Consider the following 20,973-nt stretch of genomic DNA (forward strand, 5'->3'; position numbering starts at 1 on the left):
ATCGTTTTGTGAAACGCATCTATCACAAGTTATGATGGAATTTTAGTTTAAGATGATTTTACGAAGATTTAAGTTTTTGTGAAACAGAGAGAGAGAGAGAGAGAGAGAGAGAGAGAGAGAGAGGTTTAACGTCCACTCAACACAAACTAGGTCATTTCGGGACTAACATATGGTTCCATTTTACTTCAATAATTTGCTTGTGCGTATGGTTCTTTAGCAGTGGGAGGAAACCAGAGGACCCGGAGAAAACTCACGAGGTGACCCTACTCCTTGTCATGTACAACCGGGGAATCGAAACCACGCCAGTTGACTAAATGACACCTGTCATTGGCCTCTTGGCAGGGTTTGAAAATTTGTTACCGAGGTCGGTAACTCACTTACCAGGGTTGTACAGAGGTTTGACAACTGATCATTGATAGTTTGAATATAAAGTTAAATTCCTCCAAAATTCTAAAACAAGATCAATATACCAGAAGAAGTATATACTAGATAAAGCTTATTGTCTAAATAAGCATTTAGCTGAATCGAAGCTGACCCTGATTTCTCATCACCAAATATTCCATTATCTGTAAAGCTGAAATCTGGTTAATCAAATGGTTTTATGACAAACTATGTATGATTGGTGTTGTGTCCTGTATGTCATAGTTGAGAGGAGTGCTAATTGGTAAACCAACAAGCCAACAGTGAAGCTGATGTCCCCCACAAAATCCCAAAATAAATAGATGACACATATTAATTAATCGCACATTTATTTTTTTCAAAAGTATCAAAATCAAACTGTACACTAAGTTTCATCCCTCTCTACCAGATAGAATCAAGATTATCTTGTCCCAAACCATCGACCAATGAAATTGATTAGTTCTGCTTAGCTTCAGCTCGAAATGTTAATCATTGAACTCAGTCATTCACCTAATGAACATCTACATCAAGTCTAAACATTCTACCTCAATGTTTGGTTCTAAAGTCTCGACCAATCAAACTGCTTATCGCTCTGCTTACCCTGAGCAGAAAATGCTTGTTATCGAATTTAGTCAAGGTATTGATGTAATGAAACTATACACTAAGTTTCATCACTCTCACTTAATTAGAACTAAAGTTATAGTGTCCCAAAAGCATCAATCAATTTCCTGCTTTCTTCGAAAGGTGGGGGACAATAAAGTTGTCTATATTACTGGTGGCCATGTTTATAGCACAAATGTTACTTTCACACATTACTTGAGCACAGTCAAGTAACATGTTTAGGTGACTGTGACCAGACAGACTCTTATAACTTTACCATTCAATAAGATAAAGAAATTTATAGAATGCATAGTCCAAGTCATTTTTATCAACAAAAGGTATTTTAGCAGCTATATTAATAAATGAAGACTGACCTTGCTTGACCATTCAACTGGACTGCATCAATTCTTTTTCTTGGTGGATCTGCTATAAATAGATTATACAATAAAAAGAAAAAAGACAAAAGCCAAATGCACAACTTGATCTTAACACCAAGTTAGAATTTTTCCATTTAAAGTTTATAAAAGACAGCCACGCAAAGCATGGAAATATGCCCACACAGCAGTTTATCTGAAGGGAAAACTTGCACATATAGCAGCTTATCCAAAATGAAAATTTGGACACATCTATACCAGAAAGTCTGAGATTGTTGAAAATCAACACTATTAATTCCTTCTGATTCCAATGCTTCACACCAAATTTGAAAATCAATAGGGTTAATCTTCTTATAGTCCTAACGCTTCACACCAGATTTGAAAAGGAAAACTTAAAAATTGAGAAAATTTGATGACTCCGGAACGAAAATTCACAGACTACTTCATATCAATAGGGTTCGTTCTCTCATCACTCAAATGATTCCCACCAAATCATGTTCACAAGGTGTTTGGCAAATTGGGGATAATTCAGTAACGGAAAGTCGGGTTAGACCCCTTATGACTCAAATGCTTCAAACCAAATTTGAAAAAATATGTTAAAAACTGTAGCCTCTATCGTGTTCACAAGGTTTTCAGAAAAGGGGACATAACTCTGTAATAGAAAATCGCAGAATGCTGAATATCGCTAGGGTTAGGGTCCCTCCATCACTCAAATGCAACAAACCAAATTTGAAAAAAATATATAGTAAAAAATCTGTAAATAGGCGAACAGCCTTCCCAGATTTCTCTCAGCTGCTAGTTTCGTTCTTATTCTAACTCTTCAGGCTTAAATGATGATGTGCGGTGGCCCTCTATATATAGTGTCAGTGGGCACCGGAGCACATGTGATGTCACAGATGGACCGGAGTCGATCTTTGGCACCGGAGTCGATTATTCCGAAAAGTGTGCAAAGATATTCCGCTAAGAATTTGCCGTCATGATTATGCTTATTTGCATTGACTCAAGGCTCCTAACCCTTTTGATCTCTAAGTTTAAAGTTTCCTAAACTAACGAGGGCTTAAAAATAACTCTATTAGGTTATGGGCGTGTACGCACTAATTTTCTATTAGCTTTCGCCGTAGGGGTACCACGGCTAAATTAATTGGGAACTCGTCCTTGTTTTTCATATTCGGCCTTGAGTTAGGCTAAGAATTATGCTACTTTTTCGCATACTTTGAAAAGTGGCTCTAGGAAAAGATTTCTTGAATTCAACAAGGAGCTCACGAGGTTGTTTTTGCGTTTTTCGATTGAAACGTAAAAATACCCAGTCTTCTTTACTGATGTTTGATTCTGCCAAATCATCGCGATTCGATGTGCGAGAAACTGGCCAGGCCTCTAGTTCGAGACAAAGATCAACTCCTTCACAAAAAGCCTTCCAGTTACTCATGGTTGGAAAAGGTACAGGACAAGGCGATCTGCCATATTTTGCCTCCGTTGTTTCGGAGACATTGTGCTTCATTTTCGCAGGTAGGAATATTAGTGAACGTCCCTATTGTGACGTCACGGGATACCTCTAAGGTTAATTAATGGCAATGTGCCAGGTATTTTAAGCGGAGTCGATGATACGAGTTCCAAAAATGGGGATGCACACGAGAGAAATAGCTAACGGAATTTTAAGAACGTAGTGCAAAGGGGTCAGTGGGGAAAAAGAGTAAACAATAAAGTGGGGGACCCCTTGGGACTACATCTTATCGTTAATGCCATCCGGTGCTAATGTTCTTAAAGTGTGAATCCATTTGAATTCATTGGCTTTCCTTATGGCAGAATCAAACATCAGTAAAGAAGACTGGGTATTGAGAAACGCAAAAACAACCTCGTGAGCTCCTTGTTGAATTCAAGAAATCTTTTCCTAGAGTCACTTTTCAAAGTATGCGAAATAGTAGCATAATTCTTAGCCTAACTCAAGGCCGAATATGAAAAACAAGGACAAGTTCCCAATTAATTTAGCCGTGGTACCCCTACGGCGAAAGCTAATAAAAAATTAGTGCATACATGCCCATAACCTAATAGAGTTATTTTTAAGCCCTCGTTAGTTTAGGAAACTTTAAACTTAGAGATCAAAAGGGTTAGGAGCCTATTTACAGATTTTTTACTTCAACCCAACTGTGGAGCAACCTATTCCAAGCTATGAATTTTTTAAAATCAGTGATTTCAAACGAGATCCTGGATTCCGAGTCTAACATCACAATAGGGGAAGTTCACCCCGTACCAAAAAGACTCCGGGTAGACTTCAGCTCTGAAAATCAAACCGGAGCAAAGTCCGCCAATCAGAAAGCACTTGTTCTGCCCTTAGCAGTTATACCGGAGCGCAAAACACTCCGAAACTTGAGCAGCAAAATTAGCCGTCTGGGTATTCAAATAGACTACCACCAGGCGTGCCTAAATAAACAAACGATACCGAGACCGTTTAGGCTGAGAATTAACTCCGGCTTTACTAGATACAACAGTATGTTGCTTAGAAATAGACTATGAAAGCCATAGCCAAAATCTTCTCAATTTTAATCATAAAAGAGTCTACCCACACAAAGTAGTGTCGGAAAATAAGAACAGGGCAAATTCTCTAGCCAGAAAAGACCTGTTAAGCCCGACTAAGGCTACCATTTTGAAAAAACGAAAGTTGCTTGTTTCTATCACGGATTATAATGCAACTGCTGTTCAAGTTAGCATGCTCATAAAAGAGAAATGGCATCTATTAACCGGATCGGATATGTGCCGTTCCATCTCAAACATCAAACCAATCACGGCATTTAGGAGGAATCCTAATTTGAAGAATACGCTGATGAAAGCAAGATTCATCTATCCACCACGGGACCCGCAAACCAGCGAAGTCACGGTTCAAAATCTATTCGAAAAATGTATCAAGAAGGACTGTGATATCTGTTACAAATTAGACCAAAATAACTACTTTATTAGTGGTAAAACTGGCAAGAAATATTCCTGCCGCACGGGCTATAATTGTTTAAGTAGAAATATAGTCTACCTATTAACATACTCCTCCAAAAAACAATACGTAGCCTACGTAGGAGAAAGCAAACATTAGACACAACAGGCCAAAGCCGGTCGCACTACACTTCAACTTAGGTAGACATACGAGTAGAAATGTTATGATTAAAATTATAGAGCTTTTTAAGACTGACCCAGATAACGGCAAAAACGATGCCGTAAGGAAAGCCAATGAATTCAAATGGATTCACACTTTAAGAACATTCGCATTGGATGGCATTAACGATAAAATGTAGTCCTGAGGGGTCCCCCACTTTATTGTTTACTCTTGCAAAAAATATGTTAAAAAAGGTAGCCTCTATGGCTTTCACAAAGTTTTCAGCAAAGGGGAGGGGATAAATCAAGAATGAAAGTAGTTGAACACTGAAAATCAATAGGATTCATCTTTCCATGACCCCCAAACTTCCCACTAATTTGTTAAAAACTATACCCTATAGTGGAGAATAACTCTGGAGAGAAAATTTGCGGAACGCTGAAAATCAATAGGGTTCATCCTCTCATGACCCAATGCTATCCACCAAATCTGATAAACATCAGTTAAAAATAGCTTGCCAGGGAATGAAACATTCGCCCAAAGCAGCTAAATCGTCCGAGCAGTTGACAAGGCTTGTCGCATATTTATTCTTTTGTAGGTAATGGGTGCATTTACAAGACACTGATATCAGTTTCATACAGATCAGATGATAACTTTTGTCGATTGAAACAAGGGCCATAACTTTAGATGTTACATACAAAAATTGTTGAAATTCTATAGGTTTCTTTGTTTTACTAATTTAATACAGATTGCATAATGCATATAAATTGAATACAGGTCGGATGATAACTTTAAGCTTTAGAGCGTCTACAACAGGGCTTCCACTTCCAAAATTTTCTCAGCCGGTCATGGAGAAAGTGGTGCTGTAATAAGAAGCCACAAAACAACATGCTACTGAAATGTCAATCAAGTTTAATTGGGTCAAGGACAGTCACACAGAAATTCAATCATTTATACCAACCTCACCCCCATAATAAATAAAGAAACACATGTAATAAATTATGATCATTTATTCATTTATTTATTCATAAAATATAGCAATAACATAAGACACTCATTCATTCATCGCAAGTACACTATTTTTCTACTTTATTTACAACGTCAAATCACCCATATATACTTGTCGGAACTCTGATGGAACTCTTGTGGTATAACATCTTTAAATAGTCGATCTTCGTGTTCAAGTGGTGTTTTATGGTCATGGGAGGCAGCGTGCTCTACTGGGGCTGACTTTCTGAAATTCTGGGAACCAGTCACAAAATTATTATTGGTGTTATGTTTCTGACAAAACGATCTTTTAATTAATCAGTGCATACTGCGTACGTGACGTCACAAGTTAGACTATTTCTCCATACACCAGAAAAAAGTAGTTCCTAATGATTAAATGTAATTAAATGAAAGTTATAAAAATGTACAATAAGCATATCAATATATCGATATTGATATTTGGAGAGCTAAAAAAATATGATGCTAGTATTTTCACTCGATAACATGTAAAAGTATTTGCATATATTTCAAAATGGTGGCGACGTAAAACTTCATTGTGTCAAGCAAAGTAACGTCTATCAATTGTTACATAAAAGAAAAAGATAGTTTGCCAGGCAACAAAACATACGCCCACAGCAGCTAAGTTGTCTGGGCAGTCAACAAGTGTTGTCGAATATATTTTTTCTTTTGTCAGTAATGGTAACATTTACAATACATGAAAATCTGATTATGAGTAATAACCCATGAAGTATTTATCAGAAAACATTAGAATTTGTTCCGATTGTTTGTCTCATGACCTTAAACAATGTGTATTAACTTTGAGCCTCTAGAGCGAATGAATGAATGAAATGGAGTTGTAGCCTCTAGAGCGTCCACAAGATTTTTCAAAGTGATCAAGGGCCGGACTGACGAAACTAAAAACTGTTGACAGGTTGAACTAACCTTTACAATATCAATAGAGTGAGTTTCATATGTTGTAGCAATGTTAGCATGTGGTCAGGCAGTCGTTGAGAGGTAAAATAAATGAGTAAATTGCATATTATTCGTTTCGAAATGTATCCGTGGGTTGGTCTTGAACTTGGCATTTGATTCATGACCTTGGCATTTGATTTACTCACAAGCTTCAATGGAAATAATGCGTATTGATAAACTAAATCACTAGAATTTCATAGTTTTACGGTATTTTGGATAACAGAAACTATAGAGAATTGTCACAAACATATATTTGTGACTCAAATGACTAATCCAGTAGACGTGGTACAAGGGTTAATCAGCGAACTGGATGTATGAGATGTGTTGTTGACGTTTGGGAAAGTAGGACGAGGGGAAATGTGTAGGGAGTGAAGTGCTGTAAAGGGATAGTTAGATGTATTATGAATGGTTAGAGTGGCTGTGGTGTTACGGTGAAATACTATGCCGCCACCGTAACACCACAGCTTTATGATTTGTTAGACAGGAGTGATGTAATGGGTGTCAACAACTGGGTATGCTGGTACCGTCGCAACGTAGCCGTGAAATATATATTGTGGGGGGGAAGGGCAGAAACGGAAAAATATACAATGTTGACAGTATGTGCCAGGCATGAGGCTGCGCAGACCGAGCGGCAGCTCGATAGGGAGTGTGTGGGAGGGTCACCCTCATAAAAAATTTTTTTTTTAAATTTCAGTTTTCTGTAAGCAGTGAAAACACTATTTTGGCATTGTTTGCGGGGTTAAACCTAAAAATCACATTAATACACCTATTGCACGATATTGTGAAACTAGCTGACGAAGACAGCTCGGGCGGCGATTGTTCGACTCGGGGCTGCTCTGTCAGTATCTAACAAACGCATTTAGTTCGCGTACAACTTTTAAAAACCGAATGTCAGTATGGTATTTCTCACATAATTGGTTATCGCAAAAACAGAGTAAACTGAAAGCGAGTAATCTCGACTCAAACCTATAGTCTATAGCCTACTTACTACACTCGTCACTAGGCTTCCTATATTATTGTTTGTGGACGGTTTACTACTCAGTGATAAGCCTGCGCCGCAAAAAGAGGTCTCGCCTTTTATTATTAGTATAATGACTTTCTCATGTGGGGCAGGTTAGTTTGCTTCTAAAAACACTGTTTTCCGTTCCCAAAAATACAAAAGTAATTTTCTACCAGATGACCATGGTTCTTTTCACCGAGACTAGATAATTTCTCTCGGTGTAAGGATATAGCTATGGATAAGTTCATACAAGGTCAATAAATCCGCGGTCACTTCGGGTCACACTGTTGAGAAAATAAACCGATGGGTTTGTTTAGTAGCAAATCGAGCGTGAATCAACTGAGTTTGTACTGAAAAATTTTTGAGTGATATGTATGAACTGTCTTCACACATTCGGTTTATAATTAGCGATACACAGGTACAGTAGCAAGTGTTGTACTTCACAGACTGTTTACCTCCGAACTACCTCCGCACGAAATCCCCGATTTGGGTACTTGTTAAAAGAAAAAGAAATAGTACCTGTGCGCATGCCAGTAAAAAAACCTAAGAGTTCGCGCATAAAAATGCCCGAACGTACCAGGCGCCAGGTCATCTAGGCTGTAAATTATCGTTGAATTTTAAAAGTATTTAACATCTTTGAAACTGATCCACCAAATAGCCAAGGTTCCGATGCCTAGATTTGAAATGTCATCCCCATATACAGTTTCAAAAATACTTTGAAATTACCAAAGTGCTACACTCGTTTTTAGATAATGCCTATCATATATCTTACTCAATTAAAATGATTGCCCCCCCCCCCCAAGATAAAATATCTTTGTCTCCTTTAAACTTTTCTGATTTATGTTGTGTTATTAACGTAAGCCTTTATTAAGAATTAATAATAAATTTATCACATTAAAATTCAATTTCGAATAGGCCTATAACATTTTTCAATAAAAACATTTGAGATTATTGATTTATCTTTTTACAAATCATTATAACCCCAAAACCATATGAGTAAATACTTTGCATATGGCTTGTCTAGTATTATAGACCTTTAAAGCTTAGGCCTTCTAATACCAACAAAACGAAGAAATTATTTCTTATAGTTAAGAGTGCTTTTCTTTCCATGACATTACATAATTAATTGAAAATAGTATTAAGAGGAGGTTTATTGTCCATTTAACCATGCTTGAATAATTTTTAAACTTTCATATTTCATATGCTCAATGTTTCTGTTGTTAAGTTTATTATTCTTCTTTTTTTATGTGTGTTTTCTGCAAATCGGAATTCTCAGAATCTAACCATAGGATCTTTTTGTAACTTTGACCTACCCTCCCAAAAATGTGTGGTGAGTTTTGATTAAATATATTTTCAAAATGTTTTACGAATCCGAAATCACCAAATTTTACCAACGAAAAAACTGACGATGCAAAGTTGTAACTTTGTGGTTTTTTTACCCATTTTATTCATTCTTTTTTCTTTGAGTACCTTGACAAAAATCATTTCCAACTGCAATTTCAGATTTTCGAAAATTCGTCGCTGTGATTTTGTCCCGAAAGTTGAGACCAACTTGACAACTTCTTTAATATTTGCATGATTTTCATGAAATTTTCAATGTAAGTAGATCTTAATGATGCGTCTTGAAAGATGTCATTAGAAAATTTCTAAATTATCTCCCCTTGGAGATATTAAGACTCAAAACTTTAAAAATAATCGACAAAATATAGATCATAATGGCTTGAAATTTTTTTCCTGTACTTTCTAAGACATTACTGATGCATTCACAATATATGAAGTCTATCGATAGAACCGGAAGCGCCACCATCTTTGAACGTGAAAAATCCCTAAGGCTTTTGCGATATTTTACGTACAGGTAAAGCAGTCATATTTTCTGAATCCTTGAAGGAATGCCTAAAAAAAGTTCATAGCAGAATTTTTATTTAGGTCAACTGATTGTCACCATTTTGAATTGAATATGAAAAATAGTGAACAATCTATATTAAAAGGCTTGTAAATAAACACAATATGCCGTAGTTTGTTGAATTCATCTCCTATTTCAGAAATTAATACATTTCTGGATAGCTTAGCTTGTGGTTGAATTTTTGGTATTTGAAAAATTCAAAATTTCGAATTTCCCCTTTGAGGTTTTTCGTGCTGACAAAGATGTTTACGAGTGAAAAATCTGCATAAACGGCTTGGAAATACTTGGAATAGACCATTGTTTTGTGAATTTGTCTCCCATTTCCGAAATTAATACATTTCTGATTATCCTTCTTCAAAGAATGGGTGTTGGCTTTTGTATAAATATATTTTCAAAAAGTTTTACACATCTGAAATCATTGAATTTTATTTCTAAATTTTTTGGTCGAACCGGAAGTGCCACCATCTTGAAACATGAAAAATCCCTAAGACTTTCCACAATATTTTACTAACAGTCATCGTATTTACATTTTCTGAATCCTTGAAGGAATGCCTAAAAGATTTTCAGAGCAGAATACTGATTTAGGTCAACTGGTGGTCACCATTTTGAATTGAATATGAAAAAAAGTGGAAAATCCATGTGAACAGGCGCGAAAATAAACACTAGGCCATAGTTTGGAGAATTTTTGTCCCATTTCCAAAATGAATACATTTCTGGGTCGAATTTTGAGTATTTCAAAATTTTGAATTTCGCCTTTGACTTTTTACAATTTTTCTATATTTTCATGCTATTTTTTAGTTCTTTCCCGCCTTTTTCATTTCATTTTCTAATCCGCCCCCATTTTTCAACGGCTTGATCCAATTATTTGAAACTTCTTGAATGGGAAGTCAATCCAATTACAGCAATATATGTCTCAGTTATTTCCCTTTATTATTAGATTAATTTTTCGCCCCGGTGAAATGTTTCTCGCTATATTTAGGCTGATGAGATTCTTTATATAACCCATGACATGTGACAGGAAGTGATGGTGAATATGTAACCAGCGGCTGCGAGGCAGGATACGTCCACATTTTGCAAGAGATGGATAGAGAACAAACTAAAAACAAAAATGATTTTTTGTACAATCAGGGGCCATAATCCAGAAAGTTATGGTCTGAAAGGCACAAATATCAAAAGGGACTGAGATATGTTTTAAGTTTCATCAAAATTGGATAGAAATTGTCACCTCTAGAGGGTTCATAACATTTGTATTACATACTTATACACAATTTACGTACAAAGAGCGGCCATTTTGTCAGGCAGTTCCATTTCGATTTTCCTGAAATTCCAATTAAACCTTCATTATGGTGGAATGGTGTTATATCTAAAACGTTTTTTAAAATTGGAAAAACAATTGTGACCTCTAAAAAACTACAAGCTAAAAATGCGATTTTAAGACCAATCAGGGGCCATAATCCAGGAATTTACGTTCGGACATGTGTGATTATCAAAAGAAAACAAGATCATTATGATAAAAACATATATTTAAAGTTTCATCCAAATCCGATAAAAACTATGGCCTCTAGAGGGTCCACAACCTTAATATATCATATTTTTACACTATTTGCGTGCAAGGGACCCCCATTATGTCCGTCCATTTTAGTCCAATTTTCACAAAATACGAACTCAACCATCATTAGTGTACAACTGTGATATATTCACAGGTTTTTTTTTTATATAAGATAAAAATTGTGACCTCTATAGGGACCACAAGCTAAAAGATAGGTTGCCAGGCAACGAAACATACGCCCACAGCAGCTAAATCGTCCGGGCAGTCAACAAGTGTTGTCGCATATTTTTAATTTTTTCGGTAATGAAACATTTATAATACACTAAAATCTGATAAAGAGTAAAAACTCATGAAGTAATTATCAGAAAACCATTAGAATTTGTTTGGTTTTTAAAAAGTTCTGCCCCATGCTAACATTTAGTATACAAAACTTTTAATATCATGGATTTAGCTGTTCAAGTCATAAAAATTTACTTGTTCGTATCACGATCTTAAACTCTGTGTATCAATCTGAAGTCAATCGGATGATAACTTTAGCCTCTAGAGCGTCACAAGATTTTTCAAAGTGATCAAGGGCCATAACTTTGGCAGTAATTATCGGAAATTGTTGAAAATCAATAGGATTCTTCGTCTCATGACCTCAAACACTGTGTATAAATTTAAAGTCAATCAGTGAGATATTAACTTTGACCTCTAGAGCGTCCACAAGATTTTTTGAAGTGATCAAGGGCCATACCTCTGGCAATAATTATCACTGAAAATCACCAGGCTTCTTCGTCTCATGACCTTAAACACTGTGTATAAATTGAAAGTCAATCGGATATTTTGGCCTCTAGAGCATCCACAAGATTTTTCAAAGTGATCAAGGGCCATAACTCTGGCAGCAAATATTGGAAATCGCTGAAAATCAATAGGCTTCTCCGTCTCATGACCTTAAACACTGTGTATAAATTTAAAGTCAATCGGATATTAACTTTAGCCTTTAGATCCACAAGATTTTTCAAAGTGATCAAGGGCCATAACTCTGGCAGTAATTATCAGAAATTGTTGAAAATCAATAGGCTTCTTCGTCTCATGACCTTAAACACTGTGGATGAATTTAAAGTCAATCGGATATTAACTTTAGCCTATAGAGCATCCACAAGCAATTGTGGACACCGGACGGATGGGCGGACGGGGGCGACAACAATATACAACCACATTTCAATGTGGGCGTTTAAAAAGGCGATTTTTCGTACAATCAGGGGCCATAATTCAGGAAGTTACGATCAGATATATGCAAATATCGAAAGGAACCAAGATCTTTGGGTTATAAAGATGCATTTCAAGTTTCATCAAAATCGGTTAAAAATTGTGAGTCCAAAAGCTAAAAACGTGATTTTTCGTACAATCAGGGGCCATAATCCATGAAGTTTCAATCCGATACATGGCAATATCGAAAGCGACCAAGGTCTTTTGGAGATAAACCTATATTTCAAGTTTCGTCAAAATCGGATAAGAATTGTGACCTGTAGAGGCGACGACAATATTTCCATGTGGACGTATAAAAATGGGAAATTTTGCCTGGTTGAAATGTTTAGTAACGTTATATTATAGTTAACAAGCCAAGAGTAGCTGATGTTCCCCGTAGAAATTCCAAAATAAATAGATGACACATATTCATTAATCGCACATTTATTTTTTTCAAAAGTATCAAGCAATCAAACAAATTATCACCTTATACACTAAGTTTCATCACTCTCTATCAGATAGAATCAAAGTTATCTTGTCCCAAAGCATCGACCAATGAAATTGCTTAGTTCTGCTTGACCAATCAAATTGCTTATCGATCCTTAGTCTAAGCAGAAAATTCTCATCAACAAATTTAGTCCAATAAAAACCAAAGTTATCGTGCCCCAAAGCATCAACCAATCAGATTGCTTATCTCTGCTGATCGTAAGCAGACAATGTTTATCATCGAACTCCATCAAGGCATTCACCTAATGAATGCCTACACCAAGTATAACATTCTACCTCAATTAGAAGGAGAGTTGTGTTCCAAAGTCTCGACCAATTAAATTGCTCATCGCTCTGCTTACCCATAAGCAGAAAATGCTTATTTATGGAACTTACTCAAGGTATTGATAAGATAAAACTATACACCAAGTGTTTCACTCTCACTTAATTATTAATTAGAACTAAAGTTATCATGTCCCAAAGCATCAACCAATCAAATTGCTTATCTCTGCTGATCGTAAGCAGACAGTGTTTATCATCGAACTCCATCAAGGCATTCACCTAATGAATGCCTACACCAAGTGTGAACATTATAGCTCAATTATATTGAAGTTATTGTGTTCCAAAGTCTCAACCAATCAAATTGCTTATCACTTTGCTTACCCTGAGCAGAAAATGCTCATTATCGAACTTAGTCAAGGTATTGTTGTAATAAAACTATACACCATATTTCATCATTCTCACTTAATTAGAATCAAAGTTATCGTCTCCCAAAGCATCAACCAATCAAATTGCTTATCTTTGCTTACCTTAAGCTGAAAATGCTCATCTTCGAACTCTATCAAGGCATTGACCTAATAAACACCTACACCAAGTATGAACATTCTAGCTCAATTAGAAGGAGAGTTAATGTGTTCCAAAGTCTCAGCCAATCAAATTGCGTATCGCTCTGCTTACCCTGAGCAGAAAATGCTCATTATCGAACTTAGTCAAGGTATTGATGTAATGAAACTATACACCAAGTTTCATCACTCTCACTTAATTAGAACTCAAGTAATCGTGTCCCATCGAGGCATTGGCCTAATAAACACCTACACCAAGTTTGAACATTCTAGATTCTAGCTTAACTAGAAAGAGAGTTATTGTGTCCCAAAAAGTGTGACGGAAAGACAGACAGACAGACGAACCCATTTTAATAGTCCCCTGGTTTCTTCAAAAGGCGGGGGATAATAATACTTTTATCTTTTTGACAAAGTCAGTAACACCTGACATGAAGTGATGCTTGGTTGAAACATTTCCCATTTTAACTAAGTCAGATTTTGGCCGATTTTTTACTACAATGATATTATTCAAAAACAATAGAGATCATCCTTAAGGTATAAAAATAAGTAGGCGACAAACAGACAAAAACAATAACTGGGTGTGGCTCTGCCCCTATGCATCAAAAATAATAGGGATCATCCTTAGTGTAGAAGGGAGAGAGAGAAATGGGGTTAAACATCCACTCGACACAAACTAGGTCATTTCGGGACTAACATATGGTTTAATTTTATTTCAATAATTCGCTTGCGCATAGGGGTTAATAGCAGTGGGATGAAACCGGAGAAACCGGATGACCCGGAGAAAACCCACGAGGTTGGACAGGTGACCCTACTCCTTGTCATGTACAACCGGGGATTCGAAATCACGCCAGTTGACTCAATGACAGGCAGTATGATACAGCACGCACGTGCTAAAAATTCGGCCACCCAACCCCCCTAGTGTAGAAGGAATAGGTATACAAAGCTTCAAGACGATCCGTAAAGAATTGGGGCACACACACACACACACACACACAGGGGTGACAGCATAATATTATGAAAGTGAAATTATAAAATTTGAAAAGTGAGGCTAAGTCTCGAATATACCAGTATCATGGTTACAATTATAAACAATCAATGTACATATCTTCTCAAAACTATAAACAGTGATAACTTGGCATTATCTATTTGTGAACTATTATAGCAAGAGTAGCCAGGTCTTTATCTAAATCTAGCAAGAGCAGCAAGCTTTTTATCTAAATCTTATATAATGTATCTTTAAATCATATCTGCAATTGAGGTTTACAGCTACATGAAGTAATAATACAGTAAATTCTATAATTGAAAGGGTACGTGCACTAGAAGAATGGTATCGTTTAGAACGGAGTTTTTAGTGCTGAAAAGTATGCATATAGTTTACTTTCAAAACATTGTTCGATAACTGATAAAAATCGTTTAACCCTTGTATCAGATACTAATGTTAAGGCTCCTATATGCAGTACACATTCACCAATAATCTTATCTTTAAATATAAAATCATACAAAAAATTAACATACAAAAGAACTATTAGAAATTATAAACTTGCTGATTATGAAGGTTTAAATAATAAATTATGAACTGTCGATTGGTCAAAAAATGTTTTTAATAATGATGATATTAATAAAATTTATCAAAGTTTTTTAGATGTTTTAAATAAAACAATAATGTAGTATATCCCAACAAAAGTAGTAACTATAAGACCAAATGATAAGCCTTTTATGAATAACACTATACGTATAAAAATACGAAAAAGAAATAGAGCACACAAGCGCGCCAAAAAAACTAATAACCCTAATCATTGGCTATTATTTAGAAAAATAACATTAATTAGGGAAGCTAAAAGTAATTATAAAAACAAACTAGAACTGCGATGCAGTAATGACGGGTTTCACCGTGCCCCGTTACCCTTGAACATATGTCACTTCCAGTATCGATGAAACCATTAAACAGGTTTTCATTTAAGCATTGCACACATCACATAAAATGTACGCAGAATCAACCAAATCCGGCAATATCAATTCATTGTATACATTCATTACATGTAAGTGATCCTGGCAACATTACATTACTTCCGGTGATAATGAAAATGTTAAATTAGTTTCATGAAATCAGAAATAGCATAAGGCATCACATGGTGAAAATCTTATGTAAATCGAATAATATTTGCTACTTTTATAGACCAAAATCCTTGAAAAGTGACTTGTAGAAATTCGTCTATTTCTCTGCAACTGTACAAGTTAGAAACCATTTTTTGGTATTTGTATGATCGTGTGGGTTCAATCTATTTGTTGATTGGAATCAAATATCATAATTTTAATAACAATACAAATCAGACTCATTTGAATAAAATATCTGTTTTGAAGGCTAAAAATACAGTTTTTGCCACAATGACGTTACTTCCGGTAACAGTAAAAGTGTTAAATTACTTGTATTAAATCGTAAATGGCATTAGGTATCACACACGGGGAATTTTATGAAAATCGAATAATAATTGACACTTTTATTGACCAAAAACCTTGAAAAGTTACCTGTTGAAAATCGTCTATTTCTCCGCAACTGAACAAGTTAGAAACCATTTTGTGATATCTATATGATCGTTTGGGTTCATTCTATTAGTTGATTGGAATCAAATATCAAAATTTTAAACAAATAACAAATAAGACTCATTTGAATAAATTACTGGTTTTGAAGGTTATAAATACAATTTTTGCCCAAATTACGTCATTTCCGGTGACATTGAAAATGTTAAATTGGTTTGACCTTGTTAAAATTGACTTTACGCATCAAATGGTGTCACTTTTATGAAAATCAAATAATAATTGACTCTTATACAGGCAAACTAGCGTAAAAAGTGACTCATACAAAATTGCCCATTTCTCGGCAACTGTTCATATTACAAATTAATTTTCACATACATTCTCTTCGTATGGATTATTGCTACTAGTTTATGAAAGTTGCAAAGAAATATTTTAAAATATGAAAAGTCTGAATGGGTTGTGAATAGCTCATTTTTTCACCTTTTTCAACCTTTAAATTAAAATGATCCGAAAACGAAATAAAAATTAAAAAAAATTAGCACGATGATTTCTGCGCATTAACAGGGTAAACCCTTTCAGTCATACCAGATTTGAAAAAAATAATATTTGCTTTCAAAAAGTGGTACCGAACTCTCAAAATTGCAGTTTTTGCTAAATTTATGTTACTTCCGTTGCCGAAAGGAAAATGTACAGGTAACAAAAAAAATGACATTTTGGACTGCGGAACATATGAACTTTGTTTTATACAAATCGAACAATAAATAATTAATCTAGGACTGAAAAACTGAATTAGCCAATGGGGGCCAAAGAAAAAAACCGGTTTGTCAAATCAGATGACCCTTTAACCCTTGGTAAAATACCACATAAAAATATTCATTAAAAAAAAAAATTTTCGTAAAAATTTAAATTTTCAAAATTTGGCGCCTAATATCTCCGAAGATTCGTCGAAAATAAAAAATCCAAAGAACCTTAGCTTTGTGCCGTGTCTCTGGCTATGTCAAAATGTATCAAATATTACAATCCAACAATTATTGATAACATTACGGCAAAATATCGAAAAACGACAACTTTGGTGATTTCGGATTGTCGCAGAACGTTGGAAATAGCTTTAAAATTTAAGTCAAACCCACTTTCCCAGTAAAACCAAAGACATCGAATTGATCCGACAAGTAGTTTCTGAGATATGCTCAAATGGAAAATAATAATAATAATAAGAAGAATAATAATCCGAACAAAAACAATAGTGTTTCACACTGGCTACGCAGTGTGAAACCCTAATTAGAACAACAAATAAATAATAACAACCTGCCTTTAAATAAATGGTGGAAAATAGCTAAATCTATTGCAAATTTGGAAAATGAAAAGATAGCCACCTCCCCATTAATATATGAAAAACGCGATTAAACACACCCACTTGATAAGACAAATATCCTCAACTCCTATTTTGCCTCGATTTCAAAATTAAATGGTGTACCTGACCTCCCAATTTTGCTTCTCGCAGTCACAATTAATTACATCAATCTATTGTAAGTGAACAAGAAGTAAGAGACCAGCTGTGCTAAAAAAGATAACTCTTGTCAATCACAAGACCTCTCACTAAACTTTTTAATCTATCATTAGAACGCCAATTATTACCTGATATTTTGAAGACTTCTCATATCATTGCAGCTTATAAAGAAAGGGTGATCCGCATTGCCCTGACAACTATAGACCAATTTCATTAACATGCTCATTATGTAAAATACTAGAGAAAATCTTATTCAAAAATCTTTATAATTTTATAAAAGAAAATAACCTGCTATGTAAGTATCAGTCTGGCTTTCAACCAAACGATTCCACAATAAATCAACTTTTAGAAATTTATGATGTTATAATAAGTAATCATGATATAGGAAAGCAAATTCGATTTATATTTTGTGATGTTTCAGAAGCGTTTGATAAAGTTTGGCATATGGGTTTATTGTCTAAATTAAAACAATATGGAATTAATCAAATACTATGTAAATAAATTGAACACTATTTAAGTAACACTAGGGACCGGGTATCGTCCAGATTTTACGAAAAAAGGAAAGAAACTAAGCTTATCATCTAGAGTTTAATACATGTATCCAGCTAATAGATTGCCGCCAAGAATGTGTTAAATGCTGTCAAGATTCATCAAAAACCGCCCAGTTTGGGCTACCGTGTAGATTAAGAAACACCGTTTAGTTTTGATATCGATCGTCTACTTTACGACCGTCCAGTTTGCTGAGATGTTTTTTAAAAATGAACACTACCATTTAGATTTGAAAGGGGTTTAGTTTTTAGACAAGGCCTTTATTTTCCCGGACGTTGTCAAGAAATGAACAGAGTGTTTAATTACTTAAGGCGTTTAGATTTTACGCCAAATTACTACTTTACCGAGAGCCGTCTAGTAACTTACGGGTGAGTAGTAATGCAATGCCGTTTACTTTTCATGTCTTGTAATTAGTTTGCCCAGTGTCATCTAGAAAACTTAAGGCATTTGTTTTTGTGTGAAATATTTAATTTCTGTCTCCAAATTTTAGAAACTATGTTCAGATTGAGAATCTGAGTATAGTGTCTAAAATTCTCGAATGAATTGCATATTTGTTGAATATCGTCCATTCTTCGATATTGCCGACGTCCGTTGGGAAAAGTTGATTTACAATGAATTGACATTTTTCCCGGCGTAGATAAAACTCACATTTTATTTATTAGAAATTAACAAAACAATGGACGTATATCTTGTTACTTATAATCTTGCTTTCTGGGTTATTTACCCGCTTTCGCAATTAATAAGAACAAGAGAAAAATAGAAATTGTCAGTACATTCCCTTGTTTTTATTCATTCTATACTTAATAAAAACATGGTAATGCACTGACTTTTTCTCATGTTCTCTTATCTAGTGACAGTCAATTTGTTTGTGGACACTCCATAGGTCACAATTTTTATCCGATTTCAACGAAACTTGAAATATAGCTTTACCTCCCTGAGATCTTGGTTCCTTTCGATATTGGCATGTATCGGACCATAACTTCATGGATTATGGCCCCTGATTGTACGCAAATAGTGTAAATTTCTGGTATATCAAGGTTGTGGACCCTCTGGAGGTCACAATTTTGTGCCGATTTTGATGAAACTTGAAATGCATGTTTATAACCAAAGATCTTGGTTGTTTTTGACATTCACGCATATTAGATCGAAACTTCATGAATTATGGCCCCTGATTGTACGAAAAATCACATTTTTAGCTTGTGGACACTTTAGAGGTTACAATTTTGATCCGATTTTGATCAAACTTGAAATGCATGTTTATAACCCAAAGATCTTGGTTCCTTTTGATATTCGCACATATCGGATCGTAACTTCCTGGATTATGGTCCCTGATTGGTCGAAAAATCACATTTTTAGCTTGTGGATTCTCTAAGAGGTTACAATTTTTTTTTAGATTTTAAAAACCGTTTAGATCACTATTCCACCATAATGAAGGTTGAATTGGAATTTTGGGAAAATCAAAATGAAACTGCCCAACAAAATGGCCGCTCTTTGTATGCAAATTGTGTACAACTATGCAATACGAAGGTTATGGACCCTCTAGAGGTCACAGTTTTTATTCAATTTGGATGGAATTTAAAACATATCTTTATGTTCCAAAAATCTCAGTCCCTTTTGATATTTGCGCATTTCAGACCATAACTTTCTGGATTATGACCCCTGATTGTACAAAAACTCGTTTTTGTTTTTAGCTTGTTCTCTATCCATCTCTTGCAAAATGTGGGCGTATCCTGCCTGGCAGCCGCTGTTTTTTTTTTCAATTGTCAGATATATGCTAGTCAAGTTGTCCACATGAAAAATCTGGTTAAGTCATCCACACTGCATTGGTTGACTCGTCCACACAACTTAGTTTAATTTCGGGATGTAGAATATACATTGGACAAGTCGTCCACATGACATTGTGTAATGTTAGGGATGCAGAAATATTCATAGTCAGTATAATATGAGTGTTTGATATAAGTATAATTTTCTTTACACCAAGTGACAGACACGCCAATCTAGAGCGGTCGCATTTATAAATAACAAACAACAAAATAAATCACTTTATTCAATAACAATTTCATTAATAAATAACGTCACTACACAGCCATTAAACGACTCACCTCTATAGTCCCGGTACACTTTTCTTCCCATTTTATAAATATTTTATTATGAATAGTGTCCAACTTCTTCCTTTGCATACGCTTTAGCTTATTTTCCGAATACACCAATTCTCGGCACCAATTTCACTAAAATTACATAGCTTACAATCGAGCGATCCTCAATGCAAAACTTTCAACTTGTAATATATAGTCCTTTTCCTGCAGGTTGGTTTGACTATAACAGAATTGCCCTGTGATATAACAGATCAAAGAATAAAATTGCACGTAGTCACTTTTTCGACATGTGTTATCTTCAGTTGTTCAGACTACCTGGCAACTAAAATAACCCAACGTAAAAAGAAAGCATGCAGTGCCCACCTTACAACAGGTTCCATTCATTTATAAGTTATTTTATAATTTATTACACAGTTTTGACCACAATGTGTTTCGATTCGCATTTTGGTATTCTAAATTGATCGTTCGTTCGTTCTTGGTGTTTAACGTCTGCTTCCACATAAGTGATATCGCAGACAAGACATAGGAGAGCCGAAGCTGATTCCTGTTTTTTAGAATATGATTTTGCAATCTTTCCATTTGGCCTTAGGCCATGGATTTGGTTTAGTGGGAAGTTCTTCCCTTTATTTAATACAAAACATATCGTTTGGTAGATGATCTCGTCTGCTTCTGGATTGGTAGATGTCATCGTTTGGGGTTAGTGTTTAGGTGCCAGGCCCGTCTTATCGTGGCCTCCCCTTACTTCACTGTCCCACTCTCTGGGTTTGGTATCAGTTTTATTTGCGGAATAGTGTTTAGTTGCCAAGTTCGTCTGACCGTAACTCCCCCTTACTCCACTATCCTGCTAGTTTGGTAGATGTCATCTTTG

At 35.3% G+C, this 20,973-nt stretch overlaps 1 protein-coding gene across 6 annotated transcripts in view; it reads right to left on the reverse strand.

The window, feature by feature from the left end:
- The window catches only part of LOC126825386 (serine/threonine-protein kinase BRSK2), a 695,489-nt gene that overhangs the window by 302,800 nt on the left and 371,716 nt on the right, over positions 1 to 20,973 (reverse strand). For 5 of the 6 annotated variants that reach the window (XM_050555009.2, XM_050555005.2, XM_050555008.2 and 2 more), the window contains one exon: positions 1,374 to 1,425. In XM_050555009.2, the coding sequence (XP_050410966.1) occupies positions 1,374 to 1,425 (52 nt within the window). The remainder of the gene's footprint in view (positions 1 to 1,373; positions 1,426 to 20,973) is intronic. The other variant, XM_056101811.1, reaches the window with a different exon arrangement.

Source organism: Patella vulgata, chromosome 6, assembly GCF_932274485.2.
Source record: "Patella vulgata chromosome 6, xgPatVulg1.2, whole genome shotgun sequence".
Taxonomy (NCBI): Eukaryota; Metazoa; Mollusca; class Gastropoda; family Patellidae; genus Patella; species Patella vulgata.